The 27,835-nt window shown below is 44.1% G+C and overlaps 2 protein-coding genes and 1 long non-coding RNA gene across 9 annotated transcripts in view; 2 read left to right on the forward strand and 1 right to left on the reverse strand.

Moving 5' to 3' along the window:
- Positions 1 to 12,576, forward strand: part of LOC112148753 (coiled-coil domain-containing protein 158) — a 37,455-nt gene extending 24,879 nt beyond the window's left edge. The window contains exons 22-24 of one of the 5 annotated variants that reach the window (XR_004948495.1): positions 7,589 to 7,730; positions 7,826 to 7,963; positions 8,400 to 12,576. Coding sequence is in view for 2 of the 5 variants with exons in the window: in XM_036213774.1 (XP_036069667.1) it covers positions 7,589 to 7,730; positions 7,826 to 7,877 (194 nt within the window). In the remaining 3 variants the exon portion in view is untranslated. Of the gene's footprint in view, positions 1 to 7,588; positions 7,731 to 7,825; positions 8,058 to 8,399 lie in introns of those variants that run through there. The other 4 variants (XR_004948496.1, XM_036213774.1, XM_036213778.1 and 1 more) reach the window with 4 other exon arrangements.
- Positions 4,350 to 13,342, reverse strand: LOC112148757. Of its 2 annotated transcripts, XR_002919688.2 has the most exons (4): positions 13,217 to 13,342; positions 6,436 to 6,553; positions 5,096 to 5,313; positions 4,350 to 4,995 (listed from the first exon to the last, which is right to left on the reverse strand). It is a non-coding gene; the product is annotated as an uncharacterized LOC112148757 (long non-coding RNA). The 2 variants fall into 2 exon arrangements; XR_002919689.2 differs by lacking the exon at positions 6,436 to 6,553 and having other exon boundaries at positions 13,217 to 13,340.
- Positions 12,872 to 26,376, forward strand: scarb2a (scavenger receptor class B, member 2a). Of its 2 annotated transcripts, XM_024276083.2 has the most exons (13): positions 12,872 to 13,288; positions 16,331 to 16,488; positions 16,562 to 16,709; positions 16,854 to 17,048; positions 17,790 to 17,881; positions 18,352 to 18,471; positions 19,504 to 19,682; positions 21,228 to 21,346; positions 21,423 to 21,496; positions 21,829 to 21,880; positions 21,960 to 22,112; positions 23,770 to 23,817; positions 23,988 to 26,376. In XM_024276083.2, exons 1-13 carry the CDS (start codon positions 13,166 to 13,168, stop codon positions 24,117 to 24,119), a joined length of 1,593 nt encoding a protein of 530 aa, XP_024131851.1. In that variant the 5' UTR covers positions 12,872 to 13,165; the 3' UTR covers positions 24,120 to 26,376. The 2 variants fall into 2 exon arrangements, with proteins under 2 accessions (XP_024131851.1, XP_024131852.1); XM_024276084.2 differs by lacking the exon at positions 23,770 to 23,817.
- Positions 26,377 to 27,835: the final 1,459 nt, after the last annotated feature.

Raw genomic sequence — 27,835 nt, forward strand, 5'->3', positions numbered from 1 at the left:
TAGCGGAACTCGCTAACATGCTACAACAGAGCTCGCTAGCTCGCTTTAGCGGAACTCCCTAGCATGCCATAGCGGAGCTCGCTAACATGCAACAATTGAGCTCACTAACATGCTACAACAGAGCTCGGTAGCATGCTGCAGAAGAGCTCGCTACCTCGCTTTAGCGGAACTCCCTAGCATGCTACACAGCGGAACTCGCTAGCTTGCTTTAGCGGAGCTCGCTAACATGCTACAACAGAGCTCGCTAGCATGCTGCAGTAGATCACACTAGCATGCTCCAAAAGAGCTCGCTAGCTTGCTTTAGCGGAGCTCGCTAACATGCTACAACAGAGCTCGCTAGCATGCTACAGAAGATCTCACTAGCATGCTAGCTCGCACGCTATGCTGTCCACCGGGCGGCTGGCTTGCATAGCGATCTAAAACACTGAGCTAACACACCGAGTCCCCGCTAAAGCCAATGCGGACATTCACATTTGGGGCCACATTTTCTGCCCTCTTGGCCTTGCTATCTGAGCACCATCAAAACCCCTCAAACGTTTTTGAACTTTCAAACCAGAAAAACTGTTTTGTTGATTTCAGAATAATTCATTTTCACAGAGAATGTGATGAGAATCCGCACATGCAACTCAGCAAGTGAAGCCAGTGGTGGGCTGCTTTAGCCAGACAATGCATAGCATACAATGCACACATTGTTGTGTAAGTCTCCAGTGAAGTGTGGGGTCAGCGGGGCTAAGCAGGGGCCACTAAAAAAAGCAGGGAAACCAGCAAAGGCAGCGGCGGTTGTTAAGGTGGCAGAAATCAGCAGGATTATTTTTCTGCAGTGGAGCCTCCTCGGGTTCTTAAATTAACACTTTGGGAACAATGAGCTGCTGTGTCCACTTACAAAACACGCCGGCTGAATGGTGGGAAACGGGCCGCACCTAGGGAGACAAAGGAATGCCACGGTCGACCATCACTCAGCGCTGTTGTTGTAAATAAACGGGGAAGTGGTGCCACCAGAACACATGCGGCGACTGAGGCCTCGACCCGCCTCCTGAAGGCAACATGTGGAGTTCACATCACCACTAGAACTGAAGCGGAGCGCACGCCGCTCGATGTACGGCAATAAAAGCTGACGCCCAAATTCCCTGTTTATCCGCAGAGCTGCAGCATTTTACATTCCTGCAGCTTGATGTTCATGCATGAGAATGCAAACATGGACTGTTCGGCCCCTGACCCGTCTGCTCGCCGCCATCCTTTCTCCCCCTGATGGAGAAGTGCGAGCCGGGACGTAAATTCAGAGCCGTGTCCCGTTCCCGTCTGATGGTTGGTCGGTGTTAATCACCCTCAGTGAAAAGCTCTGTCACTCCCACGGCTCTGCCCGTAGATCAGGCGCTGCAGACACTGCCTCCGCCTTAAGGCCCGGTACCAGGCTCCGCCGCCGCCGGGCCTGGCGGGTGGAGAGCTATCAAAGGAAAGTGCAGACAGGGTTTGTGTTTGTGCTGCAGATCAGCAGAGATGAGGGAATGTGACTGGAGGAGGCAGCAGCTTCGCTTTTATCTGATAAGAACTGATGGTTACTGGAATTCATTCTCCTCCCAAATGTCACAATTCAGTAAATGTTTGCAATTATCCTGACTAATACAGAGACTGAAGTCACTTTTAAAGGAGAGAGAAGTTTAAACAAGTATTAGTTCAGATTAGAAAAGGGGCTTTAATCTTGTTTCTATTGAATCTAATGGACATGTAAAGACAGGGAGGTAAAATACAAACATTTACACAGAAAAGAGACATTTCCTTCTCAGTACAAAACCAAACATTTTCCTTAGACACTGGAAAAATCCCCTTTTCAAACATAAAAACAGAATAAAAGATTCCTTTTCTTGGTTTAAATGAAAAAATCTGCCAGTGAAACTACAGAATTTGTCTTGGTGAGATCCCTGAAAAACCTGCTCAGGTTAATGTTTTTACTGCATTTTTTTGGACATTTATGAAGAAAATTAAGCTCTAAATTTCATATCCAAGTATTTTTTATTCAGATTGTTGAGAATCAGGAGCAGATGAAAAAATACAGTTGGAAACAGACGGAGAAAATACGCAGGTCATAAACTCCCTGATCTCAGGAGCATGAAAGGGAAGGGGGCGGGGTTGCTCCGCGTCAAGAGTCCCGCCCACAACTCAAAGAAAACAACAGGATTTTGTTTTATTCTTAAAAAAAAGATCACCAGCGTGGAACTTTAAATAAAGTTGTTATTTGGGCCAATAATTTCCAGAATAATTTTTTTCCATTATTTTGATCCTCTCAATTCAATTTTGAGTTTACACTTTGAGACACATTTGTTTAGAAATACATTAATAATATTAATCTGATCCAGTTCACATACTGTAAAATGTATTGATGAAATAATGAGATTGTTAATATCATACAGAGTTACATGGATTCTCTAAAGGAGAATCTCCAACAATTGTTCTGCTTCTCCTGGAGGGCGTTTCAGTTTGGCCACTAGGTGGCGATCACACTTTAGCATTACAGCTTATTCAAGAGGAAAAAGAAAGTATGAGCAAAAAAACTGTATTTTAGACCACAAATGTTTACTTTAAAAATATTTCCTGAAAAGAGTTTGGAAAATTCGTATAAAGATGTTCATTTAGTCAGTAATGTTATGTTTATGTCGACCGAGTGTTAGCATTATCCATCCCATGGGAAATTCCATCAAATGTTAGCATCAAGCTAGCAGACTTTAACATTATGCGTTTGATCGAATTTTACTTTTATGGATCGATTATTGATCTATTAAGCTTAGATCAATTCAGATCGGTTAATCAATTTTACCAACCCAGCCCTAGTTCTGATGTTCTGCTCTTTAATGTTGTGGCCCTGAAGTCCATAAACATTTACATTTATGTAAATTACTCTGATAATTGGAATTGTCTTCAAATAACTGTTTCCTTTTTCAAAATGTAGATCTATTTGTACCCCTCCTCCCAAGTATATCCTTTTTTAACAGCTGTTACAGTCCTAATATCCTTATTCCAAGACCATCTTAGAGTGAGACTGTAATTAAGATCAATTATTCTGAAAATTATGCATAAATTAAAGAAAGTAAATTTGTTTCTAGAGGCAAAACCCCTCATCATCCATCCATCTGTTGTTACATCCATTCATTGTTTCATCCATCCATCGTTTAATCTATTCATCCATTCATCGTTTCGTCCATCCATCCATCCATTGTTTCATCTATTCACCCATCCATCGTTTCATCCATCCATCTGTTGTTACATCCATTCATCGTTTCATCCATCCATCTGTCGTTTCATCCATCCATCATTTCATCCATCCATCCATCCATTGTTCCATCCATCCATCCATCCATCCATCTGTCGTTTCATCCATCCATCTGTTGTTCCATCCATCCATCATTTCATCCTACCATCCATCCATCATTTCATCCATCCATCCATTGTTTCATCCATCCATCCATCCATCTGTTGTTCCATCCATGCATCCATCTGTTGTTACATCCATTCATTGTTTCATCCATCCATCGTTTAATCTATTCATCCATTCATCGTTTCGTCCATCCATCCATCCATTGTTTCATCTATTCACCCATCCATCGTTTCATCCATCCATCTGTTGTTCCATCCATGCATCCATCTGTTGTTCCATCCATTCATCCATCCATCCATCCATCCATCCATCTGTTGTTCCATCCATCCATCCATCCATCTGTTGTTCCATCCATCCATCCATCTGTTGTTCCACCCATCCATCCATCTGTTGTCCCATCCATCCATCCATGGATCCAACTGTTGTTTCATCCATCCATCCATCTGTTGTTCCTTCCATCCATCCATCTGTTGTCCCATCCATCCATCCATCTGTTGTCCCATCCATCCATCCATCTGTTGTTCCATCCATCCATCCATCTGTTGTTCCACCCATCCATCCATCTGTTGTCCCATCCATCCATCCATGGATCCAACTGTTGTTTCATCCATCCATCCATCTGTTGTTCCTTCCATCCATCCATCTTCAGAATCTGCTGAATCCCTTTTGGTGTCACGTGGTTGCTGGAGCCTATCCCAGCTCCTGTTGTTCACTCTGAGCAGTTAGCTGGTCTGTTTTGGGGCCGCACACTCACAGTTTAGAGTCACTAATGAGTCGATGAAGGAAGAGGGAGAACCCACACACCACGAGGAGAACATCCAGACTCTACACAGAACAAGAAGTAACTGGGATTTGAACCAGCACCTTCTGCCTGAGAGATAGTGTTAACCACTGAGCCATCATGCACCCCTCCTTCACAGGTCAAGCTTCAAACTATCATGTACAGTTAAATGAAAGCTCTTTCACATAGAGATGTTGCTTAGAATTATATATTTTCATTACATTTTACTGAAAAGGTACTCACAAGTTTTCGTCATATTTAACATGTAATCAAATATTAACAGAAACTAGACAAAGATCCTCGATGAGGTTTTGTGTTTTTGTGATGCATCACTCCAAACTGGAGGAGAGTTCCACAAAAACAGAAGTCATTCTCAAAAATAGAAATCCCTGCAGTCCTGTTTGCTCAACACTTACAATTAACACAGTGACTCAACGGGAAATTTTCTTCCTTCCAGCTGACGCGGGATTGGCTGGTTGCAATCATGTGACTTAATTCAAGGTTGGCTCACTTTAATGTCTCCAAGACACTGATGTGCTCCCAGATCAGAACAATATGGAGATGCTGCACCTAAAAACCATCTGAAGACGGTTTCAGACTCGAGTGTTTCATCTGGAGACTCCCAACAACCCTTTACGAAGATCCGTTCAGACAGGAGTTGTGTTTCTCGTCCACGTCGCTGTGAGCGTCAGGCTGACCAGATCACATGTTCGCTTGTTTACAACAGGAGGATGACTGAGTGGATCTGCAGCTCATTCATGGGGGGGGTCGGTGACGTCGGGGTAAACCCCGCTCTGCCTCTGGAAGCTGGAGGATATCTGATCCCTGCAGGAGAACTCCCTCTCTGTACAAACAGACATCAACCAACATTGTTTGTGTCATATTTATGGATTCCACAGGTTTTTCCAAACATTCATTTAGATAAGTTGTTCCGTAAAAACCACCATAAATCTGGAGTCTGCACTTTGATCAATCTGCTGCTTCATTTCCTCTGAGCCGCTCCCTCGTTCTTTATCAGGATTACAACTGTTCTGGTTTCAGGAACGGAGGATCTCCATTTTCAATTGTTCACTCTCTTTTCAGATTTCTGATCAGATGACAGAAATGACGTAGGAGCGCACCAAACATCTGACTGAGTCAGAGCCACCATCAAACATCACACCTGAGAAGAGAAAAAGAACATTTTTACTGATTTAGGAGAAAAATAAGAAACTGGTGGGAAATAACAACCGGTTAGACAACTTTTGTTGACGTGTGAAACCTTCCTGGAACATCTGCCTTTAATCACGGCCTCCGTCTTGTGTAAACTCTGCTGAAATCATTGCATAATCCCAGATTTCTAATCCAGATGGTGACAGGACTGACTACCGCAAAAAGTGAGTCCTGTTCAGGTTACAAAGTCAAGAACAGTTTCCTACAGAAAGAAAATAAATGTCTACTAACAAAAGAGTGGGAAAAACTATCATAAATAAAGTTAAACATGGCAGAAACTACGGGAAACCAAAGGGGACAAATTGAAATAAATGAATATAACATTAATTTAATAAATAAAGGAGTTATACAATCAGTAAAATTGGAATTAAATAAATAAATGTGTAAATAAATGGGAAACAAAAGTCATTTTATGGAAAAAGTACATTTAGTTATTTTACTATTTCATTTATGAATAGTTGAATCTGTCAAACACACCTGTCAAAGTCAAATGGGCGGGGCCTATCACCTGATTGGCTACCCTGTCCATCAATGGAAGGAATATCAGATCCAGAAAAACCTTCCTTATCTTGACCTGTCGTGTTTTTTGCACCCTGAAGCCAAAGAGGCTGTGACGGCACATTTCTCCTAAATTTACAGTCACAGTAAATATTTATGTCAGAAAAACCAATCCCTGTAGCCTCTACGCTCTGGGTCAGAAGATTCTGATCATCTACAAGATCATGAATGTTTCTATAAAGCTGCAGCTGTCATGAAAGACTTCAGAGGAACAGATTTGAGTTAGCCCCGCCCACTAACTTTGAGTTTGACAGAGAAATTTAATTCATGAAACACTGCAACACCAAAGCATGAAATGATTATATGCATTTCTTAGATAAAAAGATTTGGCGTTTTAATTAATTAGTTAATTGATTTATTGAATGAATTTTGTTTTCATTTATTTCGATTTCGGTCCTCCACCAGACAAGATCTCCTCCGTCCACAGGACATTTCTCCACAGGTTTTTGGGGACAATCCAGATGTTTTTGTCTTTGTTTCCTTTGGTTCTTATCGTTGACTCGTGAACTCTGACCTTCAGAGCGTGCACAGCGGCCTGCCCTCCTGCCTGGTTTCTGGACGCTCCCTTGTTGCTCCTCCTTCCTGCTCCAGGTTACAGATCCTCACATTGCAGCGCTGGAGCCAAACCCGCTCTGTGAAAGCGTAAAAAGCATCCAACATTTGCCCTTTCTTCACATCAGCCTCTCTGTAACGTGAGAGCGTAGCCCGGGGCGGTTTTCTCAGGGTGTAAACCGTCTTTTGTCTGTATTGTTGTTTCAAATCCTCGCTTTAGAAAACAGCTCACATGTTAGAGATCGGACCGTTTCAAAGAAACTGTATTCCACGCGCTTTTCTCTTTTTTAATCGCATTATGAGGCAGAAATGTTTACATTGAGCTTTAACAGAGTTTACAGAGACTCCGCCCATCACTGATCAAACAGTGTTTAGCTCTTTCTGAAGCGCGTGAGCCGGATTCAGAGGCCTGGGGGGGGGGTCAATTCATAGATAGTGTTTTTTTTTTTTAAAACAAAATATTATTATTTTGAATGACTTTAACCTCTTAAGACCCAAGCTAATATTTGAGCTAACCCTATAAACACATAGTCACATGACCTCAGTTCAGCTGAATGAACAGCTGTGGTAATTAGGGATGGGCTGACATCCGGATCAGAACCATACGGCTGGACATTCCCCATATTGATGGACGTTTTTATGTAGCAGTGGTGAAGATTCATGCTAGCGAGACACAGAGCTATCATAATCAGACGGGGGTGGAGCACCAAAAGCCGCGCCCCCTCAGGGGAGAAGCTTCAGATCAACATGAAAAATGGCTTTTTAAGACAGTTAGGTTGTGGGATTTTGGTTAAAAACTTCATAATCATCATTAAAACACTACTGGGAATGTTTTTTTAAATAAAAAAATTGTCATATGGGGGACTTTAAAGACGAACCTCCAAGTACTGAACTGAGCGTCTGAGCGTTGAAAGCGCGGCGTCGTGAGCAGACAGAGGAGACGTCAGTGAAGCTCTGCTGACCACACAGAAAAGAGACGGTCACAGAGGTCGCCCTTCTTCACCCTCCTGTTCTCCTTTCTTTTGGCAGGAACAATGTTCCCGCTTCACTCCACTGTTATCCTTCCCCCCCGATGATTTTCTTTAACTTTTTTTTTACCGCTGTTGTTTGAACAGATGCCGCCCCCCCTCCCGTGGCCCCCCCATCCCCTGAGAGCAGCCCCGAGGCCCGGGACAATGAGGCAACACTCAGTGACAGTACTGGTGAGGGTCCGGGCCCAGACGGTTCCTCTCGGCCTGAAACATCAAATGATGCGATGTATATCACTTCCTGCCGTCTTTTGTTCCATTTTATTTATGAATGGATCACGTAAGAGGCGCTGGATGACCGCGTTCACCTTTCTGTTCACCCAGAAAACCGAACCGTTTGGATTTGGTAGAGACGCCGTTTGGGGTCCACACGTGAGAACAGCATGCTGGGAGGTCGTGTGTGGGTGGAGCTCAGGTGAAATGTCCACATCACAGTGTGCAAGCTGGCACAAGTCTTCACAGGTTTGTGGAAAGATCTTAACAGATTCCAACCAGCAACACTGGAGAAAAGGATTTTTAAAGAAGACAAAAGAAAAAATAAATTCCACCTTAAATAGTTTGTTTTTTAGATTTCAGAAAACTGGTCAAAGTTTGTACCATAATTATCTTTTATTTTACAAAAATCAAACATACTAAAGGACATACAAGTCTGGGCAGCAAAACTCATGAAAACTCTTTGATTTTCAAGAGTCAAACCTGAAGCAGAAACCTCAGTGGAAAGCGCTCTACAAAATGAAACAGGAAATAAGAAGAAGAAAATGTAGGGGGTTTACTGAAAGACAAAAATGAAACTTTGTACATGAGACATCATTAAAGCGGTTTTAGTTCCTAACAAACGTTCATGATCCTCCAAAAATCAGCCTGTGGGGAACTCTACCTGTGATGCATGTTCTTGCAGAGAAAAGGTTGGAGCCCTCTAAGTCAGGACATGTTCAGCTGTCAAAACAACAGGAACCTTTTCCATGAATGATCTACGCTGGGTGTGACCCATCTGTGATGACTGTGTGAGGGAGGGGGCCGTCATTTATTCCACAGAAACCTGCTGAGACGTCCCACTCACGATTCTGAGTAAGCCTCCAGTTGAGGTATGCAGCTGCTGTTGTCTGTAAACAAGGACCGGGGCAACTTATTGCCCCAGGTGTCCTGTTTCAGCCCCGGAGGCTTCCAGTGCCTCAGAATCCTAAAGAAACGTCACCTTTGACCTTTTCTAAATTTAAGGTTTGAAGGCCTCTCAACAGGCTCTGAAGAAGTGGTGGTTCCTTCCATCCAACCTTTGTAAGAACTCCTACAGAACAGTCACGCGTAAGTTCAGTTATTGGATTGCATTAGATTTAAAGTCTCAGTAGCTGTCACGCATCAAAATGTATGCAAGTCGTTCTCTACATTTGACCCCTCCCCCGGGGCAGCGGTGAGCTGCAGACACAAAGACTATTTGGTGGTTCAACCCCCCAGTCCAAGCCCTAATTCTCTGTGTCAAGCAGGGAGACACTAAGTCCAGTTTTTAGTCGTTAGTATGACTCGGCTGTAGGTTTGAACTCACGACCTTCCAGTCTCAGGGCGGACACTCCACCACAAGGCCACTCAGCTGTTGTGATGAATCAGTGGTTTGTTGCAGCAAAGTCAGTCTGCTTTCTCCTCTTTTACACTAAACATTTACAGAACCGTTTAGTTACTTGTTGGGACACATTTGCTGATTTCTTCTCAACACAAGGAGAACATCGAGTCCTCTAAGGAACTGTCCTGCGTGCAAACAGATCAACCAAAACAAAGGAATTTGTGAGAAATAAAATCTGTTTGTATACATTCAAAGGCTCTCTGTACGGTTCTACGGGCTGCCTACGGTGGATTTGTGGAGGGTCACGGAGAGGAGTGGCTATATCTTAACCCTTGAGCTATCCTTGTGGGGTGACCCAAGCCTTACATTGACGTGCTATGAAAAAGTTCTGCGCACGGTCTTGTTGGGTCCAGATGACCCCACTCCAAACGGGCACAGTTGTGTCTTACAGTTCCCTTGAGGGTCGTACGGCCACCTTAAGGCAGTGGTCTCCAACCCCCGGGCCGCGGACCGGCACCGGTCTTTGCATCACTTGGTACCAGAACACAAACAGAAACAAATGAAGAAATACACTAACTTAGATTATTTCCGTTGTATTTCCGTTTCGTTTAGTTTCTGATCCTGAAGGAAGTTTTTCTTTAAAGGACTTCTGGATTCTGTTCACAACATCGTCGGTCATGCAACTTAAAGCAGCTACCTGGATGGCTAACTACATCGCTAAGCTAGTAGCTAAAAAGCTAAATACAAAAACCAAAGAATAAAACATTTTTGGAAAGTGTCTTCGAGGAGAAAAGGTCCAGCGAGGAAACCAAAGAAAAGCCTTTGACTGCACAAAACAATAAAGCTGCTGTTTACAGACAAAACCGGGAGTTTTCCCAGACAAACGGAATTATCGAGACAGTTCTCATGTAGCAGAAGCCGCTCTGTCTGATACGCAGCAACAAACTCTGGAGTGTTTCACACGCAGATAATAAAGTTGGAGACACAGTGGTTTCACGTTTTTATTTAGAGCATACTAATTTTACGACAATTTGTTTGGCTGTATTTATCCATCACACCTTAAATGTCGGACGTAGCTGAAGCTAGCATCAGTTGTTAGCCTTCACTTTGACGTTTAAGGGAAAATCTTAATCACAAAGTTCAAACCAGCCGCAAAGATTTCAGGGAGAATGAATACAGTCACTGCACATGCCCCCTTATAGACGAAGCCTCGCTATAATCTCGTGATAATTACACCAAATCTCGCGATACCTTGGGCAGTGGGCTTAGCGAAACGTGTTAGACGTTTTCAAACAAAATTTCTTGCAGTAGCATTCTACTATGAAAATAGATTTTCATAAACCGGAAGCTTAAAAATTCCAACTTTGACCCCATTCAGACCGGTCTGTGAAAATATTATCCAATTTGAACCGGTCTGTGGCTTGAAAAAGGTTGGGGACCAATGCCTTAAGGGACGTCATGAAAATGGAATGTACCATTGTCATGGGTGTGGTAGGTGTATCGTGAAGTATTCGTAAGGATAGTGGAAGTTAGGCGCACTTATGGTATACGGGTGATGCTGTCGTACGGTGTCCTTACGCCACACTCTCGTCATTAGTAGCCCAATCAGGCAATTTTTTGTGATATAGGCCATATAAGTAAAATTGAACTGAATAGTAAGGTGTGAGGACAGGCTCTTTATTGACCGCACACAAATGCTGCACGCATGTGGGTTCACTGAGCGGTCCACCACCTTAATATTTCATGCAGGTAACCTGCATACCAGTACCGGTTTGACCATTTTTCTCCCGCAGAAAGCCTTTATCCACCCGCAAGGACAGCTGGGACAAAGACTTGAAGTTTCAGATAAGAATAATGTATATGTTGAATTATTGCAATGAAATCTGGACTGCAAACAGTCCTCTGTTTCAGGAGTGTTAACATGTGCAGCGTTAAACCTCTCCGAGCCAGTTCTTACTTTAAGAAATGGGATGTCATTTGGTGAAATTCTGTCAGTAAATTTCGAGAAACACTGAACAATTTGTGCATCATGCTATAGAGTTCTGGCGTGGGGGAGTTGGCCCTAAATAGACAAACAAATGAACCCACTTTCATTTCCCTCGTTTCAGTCAAAACTCTGAGGACCTTCCAGCCTTTTAGTACCGCGGGGCGTTGCACAGCACGCCACAAAACAACCGCGGTTTCACAGCAAACCCCAAGAAACTTCAGCAAAAAGGAAACCTATAGGTTTTTACCATTTTACTAAAGGTATTTCAGACATTAAAGAGATTATTGAATAGAAATTAAGCAGTTTAACATTTTTGTCTTAACATTTGGTGGGTTTTAAATCAATAAACCTTACATTTTGGCCTCTCAGTTAATTAAATCAAAGTTTTTAATTCTTAAACTATTTAAAGTCTGAAATAATGTTTTATAGATCATAAATGTATATTGGATTCAAAACACTTGAATTGTGTGTACGCTATTCATATTTATATGCTGTTAATCACTTTATGACTGCAATTGTTCACTCTAGTTTACAGCTTTATTGAAGGACTGGCACCCTTCTATTTACTGACACGTGCAGAATTCAAAAGCAAACATCATGATTTTTATTTTGAGGAAAAACTACACTCAGTACAAATCAAACATGATGATATTCAGATTTGAGCTCAAACTCCCCATAAAAGGCCACAGCAGCAAAACCAAAATCCATCTTTAAAAGACAAATGCAAAAAAAGTCAATGTTTTAAGGTTTTGTAATTTTTTACAATTCAATATTAATTATTATTTGTTTTAAATTTGTTTGTAAATTATGGTGCAGTCTTTTTTCAAACTTGTTTTAACTAAAAGAGTTCTGAAATGCTTAAATAAAGGAAATGAATGGAAATAAAACAATCAAAATTTCTTGGTTTAATATTTTGTGCTGTTTATTTAATTTATGTTTTATTTCCTTCATTGGTATTGGTGTAATTTTATTAAATTCACTCATTTTCAGCTCTAGAAAAGGATAAATTGTGGTTTTTGGTGAGAAATGATTTAAAGAATGTAAATTAAGTATTTTTCCTGTGTGGTAAAATATGTTTCTATCGGATAATAAAGTCTTTTAGATGTTTTTAGAGCTGCAGGAGCCGGTACAGAGGAGTCCTGCCGCCGCTGCTCCTCTCTTCGGCTCCGCTTCTCCCGCTGCTCCGCCACCTTTATGGGAGCCCCGCCCTGAAATCAGTCGATGAAGTCCAGCGCGGCTCTCCACACGCCGAGCCAATCAGATGCCGGGAGGGGTGGTCTTCTGCCGGTGGTCCGTGGGGCCGGCAGCCAATCAGAGCGCGCCCTCGCCACACAAAGCGCTCGCGTCAACGGCCGTTGGTCGTTTGAACGGGACATTATTCATGTGGGGGCGGGGCTTATTTAAGGAGTCACGATGGGGCGAGATAGCGGTTTGCATATACAAGTAACGGAAAGACAAACGCGAAGGTTTTTTTGTTGTTTCGTGACAAAAACCGGATGAAGTTTCAATTTAGAAGTTAAAGACCCCCCCCACCCCCACCCCCCACACACACACACACACGTTCCTTCACATGTTGCTAATAAAGTTATCCAGATTCAAATCTGTCCCACTTACAGACAAATCAGCGCCATTTTGATGTCGTTTCAAATCAATATTTTATTTTGTGGAGAAGTAACGGAGTTTTTAACTCCACGCACCCACCGTCCGAACAGCGACGCTTTCCGCCTGACCGCCTTTATTATGTGAGGAGGAGGAGGAGCAGCGGGAGGAGGAGCGGGAGGAGGAGGAGGAGTGCCCTTCTTCTACGACCCGATGCTGGCGGAGCCTCCGACTCATTTCACCGCCGACTCCGTCCGAGCAGCTCGGTCCTCCTGCGGCTCCTCCGTCTCACTAAAGTGGACTTTCCGTTTTTTAGGAACCTTTTTAAAGTGCCAACAGAGCCGGAGCGGCGCGGGAGGAGCACGCGGAGCCACGAGGAGAACTTCCACCCCCACTTTGCTGCTCCGGAGCCGGCGGAACTGAGGTTTCACAACCGCACTCCTCGCCCTCTTTTACCTTCTTCTGTTTGTTTTTGCCAAATCGCTTTTTTTCCCGAGCGCGTGAAGTTGTGCACGCGGGCACCATGACTCGGAGATCGTGCTGCATTTACGCCACGGGGATCGTCAGCGCTCACCTCCTCATCGTGGGCATCGCCTTGGTGGTGGCTCAGGTCTTCCAAACCATGATCCACAACCGCCTGAAGCAGGTAGGTCCGCGCGCGTGCCGGTGCCGCATGATCGGTGTGGAAGTCCCGTTACGCGGATGCGCATCAGATGATCAGCTTTCACGTGCGCTCCGAGGGTTCGATCCCCACAGTGACAGGGGTCTTTGAACGCATCAGTTACATTTCAGTGAGGGAATTTGTCATTTTGTGGCCTTTTTTCTGGGACCTTCCTGTGACCCAGTGACACATTTCATCACTGCTACCTGGAGAGTTCACCTGGAGACCATGTGACCTGGGGGGTGTGCAGGGATCATTTAGAGACCAAATCAAAGTAGAGGTGGTTCTCCTGAAGGAGCTCAATATTTGACATTTGTGGGGGGGTCTCTCTTCCTGCAGAGGTGATGGAGAGGGTGGGGTTGCAGGCGTCCCGCATCCTGCTGACCTGCTCCTATCCCAGAATGCCTCACATTCCACTTTCAGATGCCAATCCATCACTCTAGCTCCACATTTTTGAGGGAGGAGGAGGAGGAGGAGGAGGCGCGCCTGAATTTACCCTCTCCTAAATCCTGGACGGTGGCCCGAATGAGGAGTTTGGGAAGTTCATCCACTGCAGCCGGTGTGACGTGAACCGGCACATAATCCTCTTTTGCCACAGTTTTCCCGTTAAACGAACCCACCCCCCCTCGCGGTGAATGGATGCTGCTGTGGAGGAGCGTCCTGAAGCCCTGTGAGGAATGCCACTGACTTCTTACCCCGAGGGCACAATTTCTGCCCCACAGCCATGGCCCAATTTTTCGCTCCTGCCTCGCCCAATCAGATGACGGCAGAGCAGGAGTCATACTCCTCCTGCCACGCCCCTCTGCCGTGTTTGGAAGACTTCCCACCGAGTGAAAGGAGCCTTGAAGATCAGCCGTCATCAAACCTTCAGCTGAAGGTCACTGACCGGCACACGGACGAAGGTTGAGGACGTTCCTGAGCCGGCACCATTTCAAACCAGCTGGGCTTCAGCACCGTCTTCTTCACTTCCAGCTTTTAATTAGAAAGTCAGCAGGACTCCAGAGAGTCCAGCCCCTTAAATACCTCTACAAGGAAGCCTTGATGTCTGTGGCACCAAAATAAAACCATTTCATTTCATAAAGACATATTTAAGGAGAATCCCGGTATCTGAGATGATCACATTTCTGTGTTTAAAACCGGATTCTTAATCCCCTTTTATTTTAACGCCACCAGCAGCTCCTCCTCCTCCCGTGGAGGACGCCGTTTGTCCAAAACATGTTTGAATCCTAGAAACAGCGACGCAAACAGGAAGCTTTAAGTGAAGGCGTCGCAGAGATAAGCAGCTGTGAAAGGCGAGCGTGTGCGGCTTCTTCAAGTGCATCTGTGCACGTTCGGGGAGGAGGAGGAAGTTCCTCTGCTGTTTAAAGTGCTTACCGAGGCGGGCCGGTTTCCCGACCCGGAACACCTCACTCCGCCCTGAAAGTCTGATCTGTTTACTAAAGACTCACCATCATGGAAACAGTTTATTTCTGATGATGGAAGACGTTTATAAAGAACATTAAGATTCTTAAATATTTCTTTCATTCAAATTGTTGAGAATCAAGTGCAGATGAAAAAAACAGCTTTAAAGAGATTGTGTTTGTGAGGTAGAACATATTCTGGCCCTGATGGATCCACCTGCAGACTAATAGATCCATGAACGTCTTCGTCTGGATAACTCTGATGTCATTTCCGTTTTTGTTGCTCCGTGAATGTTAGGTTGGGGTTGTGAGGGGCTGTAAGCTAGTGGGAGAGCCCTTCAACTCTGGGCTCAGTGGCCTTGTGGTGGAGTGTCCGCCCTGAGACTGGAAGGTCGTGAGATTGAATCCCAGCTGCGTCATACCAAAGGGAAAATGGGACTCAGGGACCCCCTGCTTGACACTCAGCATTAAGGGGTTGGATTGGGGGGTTAAACCACCAAATGGCTCCAGAGCGCGGCTGTGTCTGCAGCTCACCAAATGCAGAGAACAAATTTAACAGACATAGTCATGTGACAAATAATGGGACTTTAGCTTTAACATGGAGGTTAAAGGAGCTACGCGACTAAAGTAACAAACATCTGTTTGAGCTGGAATTTATTGAAGACAGGACACAACTGGAATATGTACAGTATTCTGCTTCTAAAATGAAAGGGTTTTTTTGCTGATCATCACTGGATAAGGGAGAAATAGAGGGTCGTGTTAGTCTGGGGGCGGAGCTTGCAGCACACCCTCTTCCTGGAGAGAGCTGTTGGCATCAGTCTTACGTCGGCACGTTTCCAACCACTCGTTTTTGTGGGTATGGGAGGGGCTGCTGGTTTTTAGAGGATTACTCTTAAATGCATGAACTGGTCAAAATACCGCTTTTGGGTTCTTTACAGTGAGGAATGAACAGTAAAATGCATTTAAAACCTCAAAAAGTAGAATTTTCATGGTAGAGCCTCTTTAACATTTTGTAGTAAAATTGCCTAAAAACCCCTAATACATGCGAATTCTGCAAAAGTATTTAGTGTGTTGCTTAAATATGAACTAAACTCCAAATTAGCCCAAAAACCTTAGTAGGTGTTGGATTAGCCAAAAAAGTTAGCTTGTTACTTAAAGACTAGCTAAACTCCAAAATGGCCTAAAATTCCTCAGTAAACGAAATTAGTCAAAAATGTTAACCTAATGCTAAAATAGAAGCGAAACTCTAAATTAGCCTATAAAAACCTCAGTAGATAACAAACTAGTCAAAAGCGTTAGCATGTTGCTAAAATATTAGCTAAAAGATGAAAACATATCCATGAGTATCTTTAAAGGCTTGTTAATAATCTACTTAAAATTTTGAAATTTACGACTCTCTCATTCATTTTGCTCAATATCTCAAAAACTATAAAGTTTATGAAAACCAAAAATACAAGCAGTAATGTTCTGAACGTTTTGATACCAAGATTTGCTGAAATCTCTGAAAGTGTGATTGAGTTTTTAGGTGCAGAAAGCAGCAGGAGGATCATGATGGTGTGAATGCTGACCAACCAATCACACTATCGTAACGCTCACAGGGGTTTCTCACGCCGTCTTTGCTCCTCAGGAAATCACGCTGACGGAGAAGAGTCAGGTGTTCGAGTCCTGGAAGAACCCCCCTCCACCCGTCTACATGGAGTACTACTTCTTCAACGTGACCAACCCCTGGGAGTTCCTCCAAGGCAAGAAAGCTTCTGTGAAGCAGATCGGCCCGTACACGTACAGGTAAGTGCTAGTCTCCGGCCAGGAGGGGGGCGGGGCTTGTGTCCGGGATTCACAGAGTCTCTCTCCTCTGCAGGGAATACAGGCCGCGGGAAAACGTCACGTTCCTGGAGAACGGCACCAAGCTCTACGCCCTGAACCCCAAAACCTTCGTTTTCGTGCCAGAGAAGTCCGCTGGTAACCCCGAGGTGGACGTGGTCACCACCATCAACATCCCCTTCGTGGTGAGGAAGCGGCGCGGTCTCCAGCTTCGGATGACGGCTGCGATTTCATTTCCTCAAACATTCGTTCGGTCCAGCCGGAGGAACCAGGAGTTCCTCCTCGCCGCGACCTTTCCTCCACTCCAACGGCGTGTCCTCTGTCTGCAGGCGGTGATGAACGAGCTGAACTCCTACTCCTTCTTGCTGCGGAGCATGGTCTCCGTCTACATCTCCTCCCTGGGCGTGGACGTCTTCATGAACCGCACCGTCCACGAGATCCTGTGGGGCTTCAAGGACCCACTGCTCTCCAAAATCCACAACATGCGGCCCAGCGTGGACGAGCACTTCGGCCTGATGTGGAAGGTGAGCGTGACGTGGGTTCAAGTCCCGCCGAGCGTCCTGTTTTTGCTGCAGGAGGATGTTTAGGTCAGCGTGTGCTGATTGGTCAGGTTTTACTTCTCGTTCAGTCAGCATCTCCTCACAAGGAGAGACGCGATGACGCTGCCTTCCTCAATCCAGAGCAGGAGCGAATAAAACTGTCGACACGGCAAGAGTTTAATGTTACAAATAACAATGATCTGTTTTTACTGAAGAAATCTGATGTCAAAATCAAGAAACGGGCTTTCAGAGTGAAAAATAAGATGAAGGCTGATAAAAAGAATTACTTCAAAATAAATGTCACACAGCCCAAAAATAAGTAATTTTTGCCAGTCATTGGTAAATAATTTGAATTTTTTAGTTTTTATTAACTTAATTGTTGTTAATTTGACAATTTCAGAGCTATTTGAGTCTTAAATCAAGTTTTTCTGCTCTCAAGAAATATACATAATTCCTATTTATTATTAAAAAAACAGAAGGTCATCCTAATTTCTTTAAAGCTAAAGTTAGACGATGCGGCTCCTTCTAGCTTTTGATCAGTAGAAAACGAACCCAAATGGCTCTTTCAATGATAAAGTTTACCGACCCCTGGTCTGAAGCAAGATCAGATCAGTTTTCCATCTGGACGTTGAATGCCTGTTGAACCCCCCCTGACCTCCAGTGACCCCCCCTGACTTCCAGTGACCCCTCCTCAGCAGCTCTAACGTCTTCCCCTTTCTCCTGCAGAAAAACGGCACTCATGAAGGAGAATTCGTCTTCCACACCGGCGAGCAGAACTATCTGGACTACGGCAAAATCGACACGTGGAACGGCCTGAGGTATCCATCCGCCGGACGGACGGACGCTTTTTTGGGAAACAGCACTTTACCTAAACCTTCTCGTGTTTGCATTATTGCACAATCCGAAATGATCCCTGCTTCTACGCAGAGTGAGGTTGCAAAACGAACGTTTGGATAACCGACATCTGCGAATGCGGTCAACTCCTGTGGGTTCAAACCGGTTCTGACGGGACGCTCACGTCACACGCCGCCCCACTGACATTTAGAGTTTCCACTCTGTCAGATTTGATGGGCAGAATTTCCTCATGACTCAACATTTATTTTAGAAATGAGGTCACAACTTGAACCGATCTACCCAGAATTAGGGATCAGGATGTGAACGCTCCGTTATGGGACTTTCTAACCTTTATTTTGAAGATTACTACAGTGGGAAATGACTTTTATTTTGAAAAATAATTTGGATTTCCTGGAAGAAAGTTTGAACATCAGGACCCCTCCTGTCTCTGCAGGGAAATGTCCTGGTGGTCGTCCAACCAGAGCAACATGATCAACGGAACGGACGGCGCCGTCTTCCACCCGCTCATCAACCGGAACGAGCTGCTGTACATCTTCGCCGCCGATCTCTGCAGGTGGGTTTGGATTTGTTTACAGTCAAAGCGAGCTCAGACTTCCACGGAGTCGGGCTTTGTTCTAGGGCCGCCACAAACGATTCTTTTAATAGTCGACTAACTGGATCGTGACTAACTAAAAATAAAGACGATGAAGACAATAGTTTACTAACCCTTTAACGCCGAAGCTCCAGCATTAATGTTCTTTAATTTACTGTAACTTTTCAGCCGTCAACACGATCAACGTAATTCCAGCAGATTGAAGGAGAAAAGAGGCGCGAGTGTTGACGGTTGAAAGGTTACAGTATGTTAAAGATTTTGTGTTTAAGTGTCACCGACAACGCCTCAGGAGTTAAAGGGTTAAACTAGAAAGTAGTCGCAAAGATGCTGAAGCTTTTTGCTGAAAATGGCGACGCAATTGACTTTTAAGTGCTGAAGGGATTTACTGAAAATGCAAAAGCTATTTTCAAAATGTTAAATTTGTTATAAGACTGGAAACTTTGTTAAAGAACTATGAAAGAGCGTTGAAGTTGACCTAAATTTCTTAACATTTTGCAGTAAAATTGCTCAAATATTTATCGCGTTGCTAAAATACTCGCTAAACTCCAAAATAACCACAAATTCCCCAGTAAACTAAATTAGTCAAAAATGTTAGCCTGTTGAAAAAAAATAGGACCTAAACTCTAAATTAGTCTAGAAAAACCCTCAGTAGATAACAAAGTAGCCAAAAAGCTAACGCATTGCCTACATACTAGCTAAACTCCAACATAGCCTGAAATTCCTCAGTAAACTAAATTATTCAGAAACGTTAGCTTGATGCTTAACTCTAAATTATCCTAAAATCCTCAGGAGATGCCATATTAGCCAAAAAGCTAACACATTGCTTAAATATTAGCTAAAATAGCCTGAAACTCCTAATCGACTATTAAATTAGTCGTCAGCTATTTGAACATTCGATTAGTCGTCTAATCGCAGCCGCCCGTCTTTGTTCTGAGAAGCCGTCCGAGCAGGAAGTTGGGTTTCTGAAGCGGCGTTTGGTTTGTCGGCCCTCAGGTCCATCCACCTGGCGTACGTGGAGGACGTGGAGGTGAAGGGGATCCAGGCGTACCGCTTCGCCCCCCCGGCAGACGTCCTGATGAACCCCAAAGACAACCCCACCAACGCGGGCTTCTGCGTGCCGGCCGGAGACTGCCTGGGCACCGGCGTGCTGAAAGTCAGCGTGTGCCGAGAAGGTAAGCACCGCCGTTTGACCTCGTTCTGCAGCGGTGTGCGGGACAACGACCCTGAAAGCTTCCACCAGCGAGCGGCGTGCTGCGTTTACTCAACCGGCGTCAATGATTAACCCTGCTGACGGCGCGGCGGGTTGTTGAGCGTTTTTACGGCTCTGATAAGGCAATCGGAGCCGTGATTGAGGATCAGGGTCATTGATGGCCGCTACTGAACGCTGGACTTTGCTGTTTACTCATCCAGATCGATCCTTTCGTTTGCTTTGCTTTCTTCACTCGTTTGGGAGGAAATTCTGCCGACTCGGGATGTCACGCTGACTTCCTCTGCAGCGGATGAACTCGCCGCCGCTCTAAAGCGTTAGTTTTTTATGGACACCAAACAGAAACCATCGTGAAATATGCAAACGAGGAGATTGGTTATCCTGTAGCTGCAGGTTTTTCTTCTTTATTCAAATTCTAATCAAAGCAGAAATGATTCTCAAATGCAGACCTCCTTTTGTCTGCTTTTCAGCACAAATCAGTATTTCTGCTCAGATTTTTGGTTTTTTAATTAAATTTCATTTTCATATTTATTCAATTAAAGGAAAATCATAAAATACAACCTTGAGTTGTAAACTCAAACATGATGGAAACAAAAAAAGACAAAAGAAAAACATTTATTTTCTGCCCCTTTTAACAAATCAATAAATCAGTCGGTGAAAAAGAAATAAGGATCCAATGAGAGAAGAAAGAACAAAAATGTACAATTCTTAACATCACCCAGTGTGAAATGGACTCAATACCTCAGGGAAGAGGAGTTTTATTGATACTATATAGATTTATAGTTGTTGATTTTACTGTTTTTAATGTCGTTTTTAAAACTTGATATTGTAGCGTTTTTAATTTCTGTGCTCAATTTATTCCATTTATTTCCTCATATACTGACACACTTCACTCCTTCAGAAGGATTCTGTGTTTAGATTCAATTTTCTTTTTCTTTTCATGAATCTTTTTATTAAATTAGGAGGAACGAATTTCATATTTACACTATACAAACATTTTAAAATATTAAAGTTAACAAGATCCACTCCCATGAAAATTCAGTTTTTAATGTGGACATGTATAAAGAAAATGAAGCTGAAAGCTACATTATTTTCCGAACTGGACATCTGGATCGTCCTCATCTTGTTTTAATGTTAGTTTGGATTGTGAGGGGCTGTAAGCTAGTGCAAGCAAAGGGATGATGGGAAATGAGGCCAGACTTACTCCACCAATTAAAAGAACATTATAATCCGGTTGATCTGGAGGAAACAGGAAGTCCCCAGTGACCATGATGACTCCCTGATGTCCTCCAGCCGTCGTCCTTCTGCGCGTGACCTCGTCTCCAGGAACATAGAAGCTCTGTCCTTCAGTCTCAAGGTCTCGTTATCGTTCCAGCAGATATCAGAGGGAAGTTTCCTCTTTCTGTTGTTGTTTATCAACCTTCACGCCCCAATAAAAGCTATCGCCGCTCCATCTGTCCTAGACGGCGTCTTATCTCCTGTCCTCACGTGTGTTTTCCACTCCTCTCAGGCGCTCCCATCGTGGTCTCCTTCCCTCACTTCTATCAAGCCGACCCCGAGTACATCAACGCCGTGGAGGGGATGAACCCCAACAAGGAGGAGCATGAGACGTACCTGGACCTGCAGCCTGTAGGTCCTCCGCCGTCCGGCCGCGGAGCTGCAGCGTGAAGATCAGCGCTGACACTGTGTGTGCTCGTGTTTGCAGACCTCAGGAGTTCCCATCCGCGCCTGCAAGAGAGCTCAGCTCAACGTCATCGTGAAGAGAATCCCGGGCTTCCCGTGAGTCTCCGTCCGTCACGCTCGTGGAGTCAGGATCTGGTCAAAGGGACGGAGAAACACACAAACCGACATTTCAAAACGGTTTTAAACTCTAAAGTTCACTTCTCCGTGACCCCTGAAGACTCCAGAGCGGGACTATCTGGTGTTTGGATTTCAACGTCATATATATATATATATATTTAAGTTTTAAATATTTATTTTGTTTACAATTAGTGCTTTTGAGTTTTTTTAGCTCATAATAAGTCATTTTCCGTCTCTTTAACCGTATCCTGACTGGACTCCATGTTGACCTCTTGACCTTTCGTGACCTTCTGGTTTCTTCCGTCCCTCAGAAAAACTCGTCACATCAACGAGACCATTTTCCCCATCATGTTTGTGAACGAGGTGAGGCGATCCTCCGATCCGCGGTCCGAGCGGCTGCCATCCCGACAGACTCTCACGGTTGTTTTTCCCTCTCTGGCAGACGGCGACCATCGACGACGAGTCGGCAGCGCAGATGAAGACGCTGCTCCTCATCGTCACGCTGGTGTCAAACTTCCCCGTTTTCATCGTGGGCATGGGCATCATCCTGCTGCTCGTGCTCGTCGTGCTCTTCTGCCGAAACCGCCAGAAGAAGGTAAGCGGCGGTGCGGCGCGGCGGCAGCTGCTGCAGTAGTGGAGCGCACTAACGTAGGCGTGCGTGTTCCTCACACACATGTAGAGTTAGCTCATGTTAGCTAATGCTAGGTGTTCTGTTTCTGTTTTGACTGAATGTTTTTGTGTTTTTAACCCATTTAACTGCATTTAGCTTCTGCAAGTTTAACCCAAAGCTTGTTCACTAACCGGTCGCATGTTTGCGTTTGCGGCAAAGCAGCTGACTTTGCTGCAAACGGCGCTCGGATCCGGCGTCTGACCGCCGGATCCGAGCGTTTGTCCAGGCACCTTTTGATCAGCCGGTGTTCTGGTTTCAGTCAGCAGCTTCACAGGTCACTGACCTGAGGTGACCGGGATGTGCCGCACCCCCCCACTCCAAAGGTCACTGAACCCAGGTGACCGGGGACGTGGCGCCCCGCCCCCCAGTCTGTGATCTCTGAGGTTACTGTAGTTCAGGTTAAAATCAGTTCTGATGTCGATCAGCTTTGAGGGAAAACGGCAGGAAAACCGGATCCGGCTCTGTCTGGAGGTCTGACCCCTCCCCCGCTCCACAGACCTGCTGGACTTTAGCGGTTCTGGCCCCTCCCCCTCCCGACAGAGCAGAATCCTAGTTAACCCTTTAACATCCGAGATGTCGCCGGCGACGCCGAAACAGCTCATGATGTTTGACATACTGGAACTGCTCAACCCTTGAAATGAATCGGCCGATTCTGACGCGGAGAAAAGCGTCTTTACGTATCGGATTCACACTGATGTGCAACGAATGAACACATTTTCTGCTCCATATTAGGTTCTTTGGATCATGAGGCGCTTTAAGCCAAATAAGAGTCAGAGATTAATCCTTCTGTCAGACTTTAACTGTGTTCAGAGTAACTCTAGAATTTTTCTGTAACACATGAATCCCGTTCACAAATACCCGGAACTCCCAACCTTGTTCTCGACACATAAAAGAACCAAACTGATTCTGCAAAAACAAACGAAACTGTCACATGCTAACTCCTAACCTCTTTACCGGTAGGAAATCATAATAAAAAACACAGTTCAACGCAGGTACACGTTAGCCATGTTACTAGCATTAGCACATTAGTGTGTCCACAAACCCGTAACTCCCAACATCTTTACTGGTAGTAAATCATTAAAAAAACAAACAAACCCCAGTCCAACACAGCTACACTTTAGCCACATTATAAGTGTTAGCCACATTAGCATCCAACACTGCTACAGGTTAGCTGCGTTAGCATATTCACAATAACATCCAATCAAACATTTTGACGGAGCACTGCATGTTTTTCCAGATCACTTCAATGTCAAAAACCAGAATAAATCTGTACATAAACCGCTCTGGATTCTGTTTTTTTAACTGAGTCCTAAAAGTGTGAAAATACAGTATTAGTGTGAAGTGATGCATATCTGCACAAAGCTGCTTTTCTCCACTTCAGAGTCTGTTGGAAAAACGTTTTCTCTGTTCGGGTTGAAGAGGTCGATGGAGCTAGCGCTGCGGTGCTAAAGGGTTAACCACACATTAGCATGCTAGCTTCAGGAGAAATTGTGAAAATGCTTAATTGCAAAATGAACTGTTGTATTAACCATGTTCCAGTTTTAATTTCCTGTAACCCCCCCTTTTTTCCTTTCTGTTTTAGAACGAAGTAAAACGTATTGATTTTAATGAGGCTTTTCCTTCTTTTGCTGTAAGTCTTCAGTTTTGCCTTTTTTTGTTCTTCATTATTTGACATTTCTGGTTTATTGTTTGTGTTTTTGTAACTTCACCATCATCATTACAGTCTTTTGTTAGTGATTTTGAGTGTCGTTGTGGTTCTGTGCGGTTCTGCGGACCTTCTGACTTTGTTTTTCTGCTCAGACGGGGAAAGACGACACGGCGTACACGCAGGTCAGCAACAAACCCGACGAGAGCGCGGAGACGCCGGCCGGCCAGATGATCCGGAACGGCTCCTACATCGCCCTGTCGCCGGTGGACGCGCAGAAGTGCTGATCCGGGATCCCTCGTCTCCAGCTCAGGGAGGCTGAGGGGGCAGCACCGGGTGGGGGGATGGGCGGGACCATTCGGGGAAACACCGGGACACGAACCTCACCCACACCCTCACCTCCATCACCCCGGACACTGAGTGGGCGTGGCCAACTCCAGACTCCTCCCCTCTCCTCGTCATCAGTGTTGTGAGGAGCAGACTGAGCCTCTTCAGTCAGAACCGTCTGCATCCTCGGACGCTTCAAAGGCAAATAACAAAAAAACACTATTTTTAAGAGAAAATGAGCCAAACTTTAGCTAACTCTGACCCGGTGTGAACACTTTGCACTTGTAGGCTTTAGCGGATGAAACTTTTCTGCCGTTCCTGCTGAGTTCTGGTTCCTGCTCTCTGCCAAACCTTTTCAAACGGCTTCTTCGCCTCTGAAGCCGTCTGCTGTGAACGTTTCTCGGGAAAAGCTGCACTTTTTTTATTTTTGTCACGCAAACAAACAAAAACAAAAAAAAGGAAAGAAACGCCCACAAAACTTACAAGGGAGACTTGAGCCGGTTTCTGCCTTACAGCGAAAACCTCTGACCAAAGCCGGCGGCGCGGCGGGCGGTCTGCGGCGCCGCCGCTGTTACATTTCCTGGGAAGCACAGTAAGGACGGATGGAAGCGGCCGTCACGCCGTTTGTAATCTGAAGTGCGGCGCCGGCAGGTCTGCCCACACGCCGCTCGGAAAGCTCCCCGCACTCTGCCCGGAAAACTGTGTCCGTGGTGGTCCGGCTCGTCTCAGCGTCCCGACCCGCGTCGCTCGCCGGCGCCCCCGTGTTCCGTCTTTTCTACACTTTTTGTATTTGTTGTTGCTGCTAAACGCCATTGGCCCGTCTGCGGAGGGCCGGGGGGGGGTCGTGTGCTCCGCTTCAGGTTGAACTTCAAGGGCTCCTCCAAAGTCCTGGACCCCTCCCTCCGCATTGCCAACGTCCGAACACCTGAGCACAAGAGCCCAAAGCGTTCTGCCACTTTTGGATCAGCGGTTACAGTTAGTGTTCTGGAGCTCCGCCTCCAGCGATGGTGGTCGGTTCATTTCAAGAGGGGGTGGGGGTCACACCCCCGAAAGGCTCCTGGACCTTCAGGGTTTTGGTTGTAGCACCGTGGTGGAGGATTTCCTCTTGTTTCTTAAGAGATCAGCTGATTGGCCCCTCCCACTAACAGCTGATGAAAACCTTCAGTGTGTGTGGGGGGCGGGGTTTAAAGGCGATAGTATTGAAAATATTAGCGTTTCGTTCCTCGCCGCGCTCACGGCGGCCGCCTTCTACAAACCTGAGAGCCCTTAACCCGGAGAGACGGCGGGCTGAGCCGCCGCCCCTCTCCACCACGCCGACCTCTCCCGTCCTTCAGGCCTTTGGCCCCGCCCCCTGACCAAAGACGCCCCATAGATCGGTCCAGGAGCTGCGTTTACTCTAAGCGGCCGTGCCACAAAACCACCGCCTACTTTACAAAAAGAGGATTTGTGCCACCACTGAAGTGTGCGTCTGTGTGCGTTTGTGTGTGTGTGTGCGTCTCCCATCACGGCCAGATCAACGAAAGCAGAAAACTGACGGGTATTTGTGTTTTTCTTCCACCTTTGAAGTTAAAATATCAAGTTTGAGCTGCAAGGATCTCAGTATTATGTTTAAAAAAAAGCAATATAGTTGTTAAAATGATGAATTAAAAATGGGGATTTTTTTTGTTTAAAGAACCACAAACTTTAAAGAGGAACATTTCTGCTTTGTGTTGCTTCGTTTTTGTGTTTCTCCTTCTCTTGGTAGTGTGATCTAGTGTTGTGCATTTATCACTACAAGCTGCATTTCAGAGTTGAAGTGAAGGTTTGTGCGGCTGCGACTGCGGCTGCGACTGCGGCTGCAGCTGCAGCTTTGGTTCCTGTAGAACTGGAAGGCGGATTATCTCGTGACGCGCTCGTGCTGTGATGACTCAGATGAATGAAGCCTCCTTCAGGGATGAGCGCTCGTGCCATGGCGCCCTGTCGTCGGCGCGTGTCCAGAACAGCCACACCTCCCTGTTTTTGATATCCTAACATTTCATTTCAGACGTCTACTAATTTGTTTTGCTACTGAAAATGACAATCCCCTTTTGTCATGTTAGGGGCAAAATGATTTCCAAGTTAATATTTTTAGTTTTGATATTTTACACTGCACAAATGTTTCTACAATGCTTTTGTAAACATTTCTAGTGTATTTCCAAAAAAGGATGAAATAAAAGTTGCATTAAAGTGCAAAACGTTGATGTCGTCTTTGTTTTTCTCCTTCAGGAACATCCAATTCTTTAACCTTTAAAAGCTTTAATTTTGATTTTTACGATTTTTTACTTTTGGACTTTTGGGGCTTTTATTTTGAAAAGCATCTTTAGTAGTTGTTATTGTCAAAAAATAAAATATTTCAATGTCAAATGTCAAACATTTTGAAGTACAAGATTTGATTCATGTTTATTGCTTTAAAAAACTGATAGTGTTTTAGTGAGAATTTTCAATAAAGTTGTGATATTTGACATTTTAAAGACTAATTAAATATTGAGATTGAATATAAACATTTTGCTCTGATAACTGCAAATATTGCCTCTAAAAATAATCATTTATGTATATCATGTTAAGTGTAACAACAGTTCAACTCTTTATCTCTAGATCTTTCATTTTAAGACGACAGTTTGACATTTAAAAATGTCTTTCAGAATATTTGAACATTTTAAGAGTCAAATCCCAGTTTCCTTAAATTCAAGAAGTTTGTTTCTTTAAAGAGGAGCACTCATTGTTCACACATGTCTGCAGTGAAAACTATCTTCTGTCATATTGAACATTTATTTTCTTAAAACAAAGTTGTTACGTCTTCATAAAAAGTGACAAAGTTAGTTTGGTCTCGTCTTTAATCTTATTTAAAACTGAAAACTGGACAAAACTATTGGGTGAGATTTGGGTTTTTTTGCTGGAACATATATATATATATTTAATTTAAATAAAAAGTTGAGTGTATTGTAGCCGGTTTAGTTGGGAAGTAAGATCTTTTACATGTGAGATTATAAAACAGAAAAGGATAGAAACCGGATTAGAAGCTGAAGTGTTATCGATGCTAAATATGTTTAAACATTTAACAGTTTAAACGTTAAAACAAGTCGTCATCTCAAAAGACAAACTCCCGCCCAGTTTCATTTGTCTAATTTCTATTTGAAATATTGTACTACACTGGATCCAAGAAAACTACAATGACTAGTAACTTTAGAGTAAATCAGAACGCCTAGTTTTATAGCAAAAAATCTTAAAAAAATTATAAAGGAACAGATATGATTTGATTAGCTTACAAAATATTTAGATTTTTTTTTTGCAATTTCTTTTTTTAACTTTTTGTGGCATATTTTTTTTTTAACTTAACATGATATATTTACCTATTTTAACTCTATGTAGTTTATACAGATACACACATACAGAATCTGTGAATACTGTTACAGGTCCATACTCATCAAAAACACTTCAAATCATGCTTTGTAATATGTATATATATATATATATATATATCACTTTACACAGTGCCTTTATTTTTAAAAGACTAAAAACGTATATTTAATTAGTTTTAATTTACATAGGACATATAATTTTTCTCTACTTTAAAGAGTATTTAATTTATTTTTTACTTTACGTAGTATTTAAATATATTCTAAACTTTTCATACTATATTTAATTTATTGTAACTCTA

This window comes from Oryzias melastigma, linkage group LG9, assembly GCF_002922805.2.
Source record: "Oryzias melastigma strain HK-1 linkage group LG9, ASM292280v2, whole genome shotgun sequence".
In the NCBI taxonomy this organism is placed as follows: domain Eukaryota; kingdom Metazoa; phylum Chordata; class Actinopteri; order Beloniformes; family Adrianichthyidae; genus Oryzias; species Oryzias melastigma.